This window comes from Poecilia formosa, unplaced genomic scaffold, assembly GCF_000485575.1.
Source record: "Poecilia formosa unplaced genomic scaffold, Poecilia_formosa-5.1.2 Scaffold471, whole genome shotgun sequence".
Taxonomy (NCBI): domain Eukaryota; kingdom Metazoa; phylum Chordata; class Actinopteri; order Cyprinodontiformes; family Poeciliidae; genus Poecilia; species Poecilia formosa.
Genome location: NW_006800410.1, coordinates 236,795 through 245,150, shown reverse-complemented (window position 1 = coordinate 245,150; position 8,356 = coordinate 236,795). Strand labels below are relative to the sequence as shown.

Here is an 8,356-nt window from a genome sequence, read left to right as displayed (position 1 = left end):
CTCTGTCTCCCTGTCTCCTTGTCTCCCTGTCTCTCTGTCTCTCTGTCTCCCTGTCTCTCTGTCTCTCTGTCTCCTTGTCTCTCTGTCTCCCTGTCTCCTTTTCTCCCTGTCTCTCTGTCTCTCTGTCTCCGTGTCTCTCTGTCTCTGTGTCTCTCTGTCTCCCTGTCTCCTTGTCTCCCTGGCTCTCTGTCTCCGTGTCTCTCTGTCTCTGTGTCTCTCTGTCTCTGTGTCCTCAGATGTCTCGTTTCCTGGACATGAAGGAGTTTGGAGAAGCTGCTCGTTATCTGCGCCTGTCCAACCTGGAGCAGCTGGCTGCCAGGGCCCAGGCCTTCGATGGTAAACACATCCGCCTGCATCAGGCAGAACATTATGACCACCGTCCGGATGTGGGACGTGACGCCGGGTCAGCCCGACTCGTCTGTCCACAGCTTCCTGCAGATCTTGGATTTGATCAAAATCTGGAGAATTTAAAAGTTGAAACGATGAACCCAAACTTAAACCCTGCTTTGTGTCAAGTGCATGAGAACATCAGGTGTAAAATACTCATCGATCTGTAATTATTCCTAATAGTTTTCTGTTCTGATCAAATTAAATTCAAATCCAGCAGGTTGTTCTCTTTGAGCTGCTGTTTGTAAAGTTACTCAGTCAAAGATTAACAGCAATAATTTGGGTTATTCAGTAATAAGAGAAGATAAACCGGGTTCATTATTCAGTCATATTTTCACCATGTTAATCATCCATTTATAAATGTAACAGCTTTAAGCTAAATATTTACTTAGCAAGCTAAATAGTTAGCTAACATGCTAATTCACTTGCCAATAAGTGGAAGTGGACCACAAACAGTGTATAATCTGTATATAAACTTCTACTGGCATAAATAATATTTGGTGAGCAAGCAGAATATTTAGCTAAATAAACACTTTGCTTATAATATTTGTCAAACATTTAATTTAGCAAAAATATTTAGCTAATGCTTACCTAAATATTTAGTTTGAAAGAATGTGACATTTAAAAATGAATGAATAACATGATTAACAAATATAAACCACCATTTTTTTCTCTTATGATAGTAAATACTGCTGCTCATATTTAACTGAGTAACTTTAGAAGTGGCGTACACGCCTCTGTAGAATATCTGATGCTCTAAATGTAAAAACACATAACCAGTAATATTTTATGCCTGCAGGACTGGAGAACATTATGACCACTTGACCTGCCAGTGGTCATAATGTTCTGCCAGTGGTCATAATGTTCTGCCAGGGTCATAATGTTCTGCCAGTGGTCATAATGTTCTGCCAGGGTCATAATGTTCTGCCAGGTGTCTGATGCATGCTGATCTAAACTCTTCCAGGGACGAAGCGCGTTTGGCTGCCGGATGAAGCTGAAGCGTACATCGAAGTGGAGGTCAGAGAGCTGAACGGAGACAAAACGACGGTGGAGACCAGAGATGGACGGGTTAGCTAACCGCTACGCTTCACTTAGCTAACATGCTAATTCACTAGCCCAGCTAGTTTAATACTTTATATTATTTAGGGAAAACTAAGCTGTGGGTGGTTAAAGCTGGAGTATGAAACTTAGAATATTCTTTTTATAAATTTGTTGAAACTGTCACCATGTTGTGACAGTTTAATATGAAACAGGAAAAAAATCGAGCTCTTCTTCTTCTCCTGATGCTAACTGGAAACAACCAATCAGAGCCAGGAGGATCTGGATCTGGACCTGGATCCATATCTGGATCTGGATCCATATCTGGATCTGGATCCATATCTGAATGTGGATCTGGATGTGGATCTGGAACCATATCTGGACCTGGACCTGGACCTGGACCTGGACCTGGATCTGAATCTGGATCCATATCTGGATCCATATCTGGATCTGGATCTGGAACCATATCTGGACCTGGACCTGGATCTGGATCTGGATCCATATCTGGATCTGGATCCATATCTGGATCTGGATCTGGACCTGGATCTGAATCTGGATCCATTTCGGGATCTGGATCTGGACCTGGATCTGAATCTGGATCCATATCTGGATCTGGATCCATATCTGAATGTGGATCTGGATGTGGATCTGGAACCATATCTGGACCTGGACCTGGATCTGGATCTGGATCCATATCTTGACCTGGATCTGGATCCATATCTGGATCTGGATCTGGATCTGGACCTGGATCTGAATCTGGATCCATATCTGGATCTGGATCCATATCTGGATCCATATCTGGATCTGGACCTGGACCTGGATCTGGACCTGGATCTGAATCTGGATTCATATCTGGATCTGGATCCATATCTGGATCTGGACCTGGATCTGGATCCATATCTGGATCTGGACCTGGATCTGGATCCATATCTGGATCTGGATCCATATCTGGACCTGGATCTGGATCCATATCTGGATCTGGACCTGGATCTGAATCTGGATCCATATCTGGATCTGGATCCATATCTGGATCTGAATGTGGATCTGGACCTGGATCTGGACCACGATCTGGACCACGATCTGGATCCATATCTGGACCTGGATCTGGACCTGGATATGGATCTGGATCCATATTTGGATCTGAATGTGGATCTGGATCTGGATCTGGACCTGGATTTGGATCCATATCTGGATCCATATCTGGATTTGAATGTGGATCTGGACCTGGATCTGGACCTGGATCTGGATCCATATCTGGATCTGTATCTGGATCCATATCTGGACCTGGATCTGGATCCGTATCTGGATCCATATCTGGACCTGGATCTGGATCTGGATCCATATCTGGATCCATATCTGGATCTGGACCTGGATCTGGATCTGGACCCGGCTGTCCTGACGCTCTGCTCTGTTTCAGTTCCTGATCGTTAAAGAAAGCGACCTGCAGCCGATGAACCCGCCGAAGTTCGACATGCTGGAGGACATGGCCATGCTGACGCACCTGAACGAGGCGTCGGTGCTCTTCAACCTCCGCAGGCGCTACAGCATGTGGATCATCTATGCAAGTATCCCAGGAAGCTTCCACAGCCCGACCTCAGGAAACCACTTCCTCTCATCTCCATCGCTCTGTGCTGCAGACGTACTCCGGCCTGTTCTGCGTGGCCGTCAATCCCTACAAATGGCTGCCGGTTTACTCGTCGCCGGTGGTTACGGCCTACAAAGGGAGGCGCCGAGTGGACACGCCCCCCCACATCTACGCCATCGCTGACAACGCCTACAGCGACCTGCTGAAGAGTGAGTCACTGTGACCGGAAACGGACCTCAGCCAGGCAGGAAGTGCAGCAGGTTTCATTCAAAACTCCGACTGCAGCTGTAAAGTTACACAAACATCAACAGCAGTGATTTGGGTTGAAACTAAATATTTAGTTTGAAAGCTAAATATTTAGCTCAAAATGTAATTAGGTTAGCAAATTAAGCATTAAGCTCAATTTAGTTAGCCAGGTAAATATTTGGCTCCACAACAAACAAAGCTCTTTGTTTAATTAATAGATAGCTGGTAGGCTAAATGTTTAGCTCCAAACTAAATATTTAGTTTGTATAGTAGTTATTAGCTAACGATTTAGTGAGGAGTTCTAATAAAAACATTTTCTGTGTTGATGTAACTTTGTCTGTAACTCTGCAGCTCTAACCCCTAAGTGGGTTCAGGTGTTCGTCTGTTTGAGGCACCTGGTTCTTTAAACTGACCATCACCATCCAAACTAAACGCAGAAAACAATAATCATTAAACCCAAACTAAATGAAGGTTGTTCAGATTTTTTCGCTTCCCTCCGCAGATCGGGAGAACCAGTCGATGCTCATCACGTGAGTCCGATACAATTATTACGTAAATCTGCAGTTTATACATGTTTTTACATGTTTGTTGAAACTGTCAGACAGAAAATCTGTGAATAAATAAATCCAGCTGCTCTGATTCTCACTCTGGACCGGGCCGGTTCTGTTCCAGCGGAGAGTCCGGAGCCGGAAAAACCGTCAACACCAAGAGAGTGATCCAGTACTTCGCCACCGTGGCGGCGCTGGGAGAGAACGTCAGGAGAGGAGTAAGACTGGATCTGGTTCTGGTTACGTTTAGACTCTGGTTCTGGTTCTGGTAACGTTTGGACTCTGGTTCTGGTTCTGTCCAGCGCTCCCTGGAGGATCAGATCATCGAAGCCAACCCGGCCATGGAGGCGTTCGGAAACGCCAAAACGATCCGGAACGACAACTCGTCCCGCTTTGTGAGTGCAGCGATCTGATTGGCCAGTAGCTCCAGAGGGGGCGGGTCTGCTCAGCCTGTGACTGAATCTGATTGGACATTTCAGGGAAAGTTCATCAGGATCCATTTTGGTCCGACTGGGAAGCTGGCGTCTGCCGACATCGACATCTGTGAGTTGAATTATTTTCTCTAGACTCTTCAGGGCATCCAGAGCATCAAGGCAACAAATTTAATGATTATTTTATGAAAAACTGATTTTCTTTGCAATTTCCAATAAATTTTCTGCAGAATTGCTTTGAAATTTGCACAAAGAACTGAAAGAACAGAAAGACCAGCCTGCCTGTGTTTTTCCTCCAGATCTCCTGGAAAAATCCAGAGTCGTGTTTCAGCAACCAGGAGAGAGAAGCTACCACATCTACTACCAGATCCTGTCCAATCACAAGCCAGAGCTGCAAGGTAACCACGCCCACCGCGATGACCTCAGCAAACAGCTGGAACAACGCAGGCTAAACACAGACAGAGGGAACGACCTCGGTCCTGGAAAGCCCTGCAGGACCGAGAACCGAAAAATAAACCCAATAATTACAATAATAATGATCATCTGATTAAATCCTAAAGAAAATCAAATATAAATGACAACAATATCAGTTTGTATAAACCTAAACTCTCCTGTTTGTATTTGTATAAATTCTTCCTTCAGTAAAGTTTTCATATCTGGTCCTTCTGCTTAATATCAACATAAGTATTTAAAAAAACATTTTAAAAGTCTTGTCATGTTAGCTCAGCATGTTTTGCTGTTTACATGTTCATTTTTCTGAATTGACGTCTTAAAATCATTTTCTTTCATCTAAATGTTTGAAAATTCTCTATTAATACATTCTGCCTCATTTTTGGTCCTTTGCTTCAAACCCAACAAACCTGCTGGACATTTTCTCCAGATTAAAACCATTAAAACCAGCGAAGAAGCAGCAGAAAATCTTCTTAGATCTCACAGGATGTGTTTATGGAAACTATGTAGTTAGCCTGCTAAATGATTAGCTAGTAAACTAAACATAGAAACTCGGAAATATTGGATCTGATTTCATGGATTAAAGATGTGGCGCCCCCTGCTGTCTGGACCTGATGTTAGATGTGGCGCCCCCTGCTGTTTGGACCTGATGTTAGATGTGGCGCCCCCTGCTGTCTGGACCTGATGTTAGATGTGGCGCCCCCTGCTGTTTGGACCTGATGTTAGATGTGGCGCCCCCTGCTGTCTGGACCTGATGTTAGATGTGGCGCCCCCTGCTGTCTGGACCTGACTTTTCGGTCGATGTGTTGCAGACCAGCTGCTGGTGACCACCAACCCCTACGACTACCACTTCTGCTCCCAGGGCGTCACCACAGTGGAGGGCGTCAGCGACGGCGAGGAGCTGAGTCTCACTGACGTAGGCGACCTTGGTGACCCCTGACCCGCCTCCTGTCTGCCCCCTGCTGGGGGATAACCTGTGGTTCCTGTCTGTCTGCGGCAGCGCGCCATGGACACTCTGGGATTCACTGCGGAGGAGAAGCTCGGCTGCTACAAACTCGTTGGAGCCATCATGCACTTTGGAAACATGAAGTTCAAGAAGAAGCAGAGAGAAGAGCAGGCTGAAGCCGATGGGACAGAAAGTAAGACATGTTGGTTTCCTTCAGCAGACACAAACTAAATATTCAGATTAAAACTAAAGTCTAAATATTTACCTGCACACTAAATATTTAGTTTACAGACTAAATATTTACCTCTAAAATAAATACTTTGCCCAAAACTACAAATTGAGTTTATAAACAAAATATAAAATTTTTATGTCTAAATTAAATATTTACCATTAAAATAAATATTTATTTTGTTTGTAAGCTAAATAATTAGTTTGTTGCTAAATATTTACCTGTAAAGAAAATATTTAGCTCTGAGCTAAGAATTTAGCTTGCTAACTAAATATTTAGCTTGCTAACTAAGCATTTAGCTTGCTAGCTAAGCATTTAGCTTGCTAGCTAGATATTTAGCTTGCTAACTACAGTATAGACCCATGATGAATCCCTCAGTCCTGATATCTCTGGGCTGGAGAGCTGGGACCCATGAATCCTGAAAGCTTCATATGAATGATTTCCTTCCTGGGTCTTTCTGGGTCTGTCTCGTGTTTTCAGGTGCTGACAAGGCGGCGTACCTGATGGGCATCAGCTCCTCGGAGCTGCTGAAAGGACTCTTGAACCCCAGAGTCAAAGTTGGAAACGAGTTCATAGTGAAAGGGCAGACAGTGGAGCAGGTGATCAGCAGATCCGGCCCAGATTAACGGCGAAGTGGATTTAAAATGACCGGAGGATGTTTGTGTCTAGGTGAACTACGCGGTAGCAGCTCTGTCCAAAGCCACGTACGACCGAATGTTCAAGTGGCTGGTGGGGCGGATCAACTCGTCTTTGTACACCGCGCTGCCTCGCCAGTACTTCATCGGAGTCCTCGACATCGCTGGGTTCGAGATCTTCGAGGTAAAGAAGAAACAAGACCAACAAACATTTAAAGGATCATGTTGTCAGGTTTTAATGTATGCACTTAGAAAATCAAAGCAGAATCAGCAGATTTAGTTTGATTAAAAGAAACCGATGTTTTTCTCAACCTGATTTGCACCAAAGGACCCAAGAATCTGAGTTTGCTCCTAAAACTGTCAGAGGTCCAACTGAAATGTGAACGCAGTGTTTAGTAAAGACCAGTGGTTAGCTAAATGGTTAGCTGCACATTATTATAAACATCAGTTCCATTAACATGCTATACCAATATGTTAACTAGCAGAAGCTAATGCTAAAGGGCTAAATTCATTCATGCTGATACCCTCCATCAGTGGTAGGCACTGCTAACTGCGCTAACCCTGAATCACTAATCATAAACATCAGTTCCGCTAACGTTAACCTTCATGGTAGCTAGCAGAAGCTAATGTGTTAAAATGCTAACTTCAACCATGTTGATATTACAACATGTGAATTACTCTCAACAGAATCAGATTTGTTATAAACACATTCTATGGAACAGACCTTTCAGTTTATACTTACTGAGTTTTGCTAACTCTGTTAGCACGCTTTACACCAGCACATTTTAAACATTAACTGTACTTCTACAGCAATGGATTCTGGGTACAACAAATGTCATCTGCTGCACTGCATCATGGGTGGAGAATGTGAGGAAACTGACCTGCTGCATAAACAGACTTCAGAATAAGAGAAAAATATGAACAGCTAACTTCTTGAAATATTCTTAACAGTTGATAATCAAAACAGACGTTAATCTTATTCAACTGAAAGTTTGCAAAACAGCCAAGTAAATTAGTGCTTTGTAAAGGAGCACTAGGAAAGCTAAGTGGGCTAAACGTTTTCAATTTTAGCAAAAATGCTAACCAAAAAAATTAGCTATGGAACTAGCGCATCAGGAGAAGAGTGCGCCCCACTGCTAAAGACAAGCTTCCTGTTGGTAAACGCTCCTCAGATCCACCATGTCTTCCTTCTCCTGCAGCTCAACAGCTTCGAGCAGCTGTGCATCAACTTCACCAACGAGAAGCTGCAGCAGTATTTCAACCACCACATGTTCATCCTGGAGCAGGAGGAGTACAAGACCGAGGGCATAGAGTGGACCTTCATAGACTTTGGTCTGGACCTGCAGGCCTGCATCGACCTCATTGAGAGGGTGAGTCTGCCGGTCGCCTGGAGGAGGTGAGTCTACATACAAGCACTGAACTGCTCCTGTCTGTGTGTGAAGCCGATGGGAATCCTGTCCATCATGGAGGAGGAGTGCATGTTCCCCAAGGCCACGGACCACAGCTTGAAAACCAAGCTGTACGACCACCACCTGGGCAAATCCCCCAACTTCCAGCGCCCGCGGCCCGACAAGAAGCGCAAATACGAGACCCACTTTGAGCTGGTTCACTATGCTGGAGTGGTGGGTACCTGGTTCTGTTCTGGTCCAGTTGGTATCACTTCAGACCCAGAACTGGGCCTCCAGTAGCTGTCCCACCTGAGGTTGTCTGAAGGCGATGGATGGATGGATGGATGCTCGGCCCCTGGTTGCATGCCTGGTTGGATGCTCGGCCCCTGGTTGGATGCCTGGTTGGATGCTCGGCCCCTGGTTGGATGCCTGGTTGGATGCTCGGCCTCTGGTTGGATGCCTGGTTGGATGCT

General features: G+C 44.8%; 1 protein-coding gene across 1 annotated transcript in view; it reads left to right on the top strand.

Annotated features, from left to right (window-relative positions):
- LOC103156242 (myosin-7B) overlaps nucleotides 1–8,356 on the top strand; it is a 25,030-nt gene that overhangs the window by 3,174 nt on the left and 13,500 nt on the right. The window contains 15 exon segments of the mRNA XM_016664151.1: nucleotides 237–336; nucleotides 1,352–1,455; nucleotides 2,843–2,986; nucleotides 3,063–3,219; nucleotides 3,759–3,786; nucleotides 3,929–4,022; nucleotides 4,107–4,199; nucleotides 4,284–4,347; nucleotides 4,535–4,633; nucleotides 5,498–5,601; nucleotides 5,686–5,824; nucleotides 6,341–6,459; nucleotides 6,530–6,679; nucleotides 7,695–7,865; nucleotides 7,938–8,117. Of these exon segments, the coding sequence (XP_016519637.1) occupies nucleotides 237–336; nucleotides 1,352–1,455; nucleotides 2,843–2,986; nucleotides 3,063–3,219; nucleotides 3,759–3,786; nucleotides 3,929–4,022; nucleotides 4,107–4,199; nucleotides 4,284–4,347; nucleotides 4,535–4,633; nucleotides 5,498–5,601; nucleotides 5,686–5,824; nucleotides 6,341–6,459; nucleotides 6,530–6,679; nucleotides 7,695–7,865; nucleotides 7,938–8,117 (1,746 nt within the window).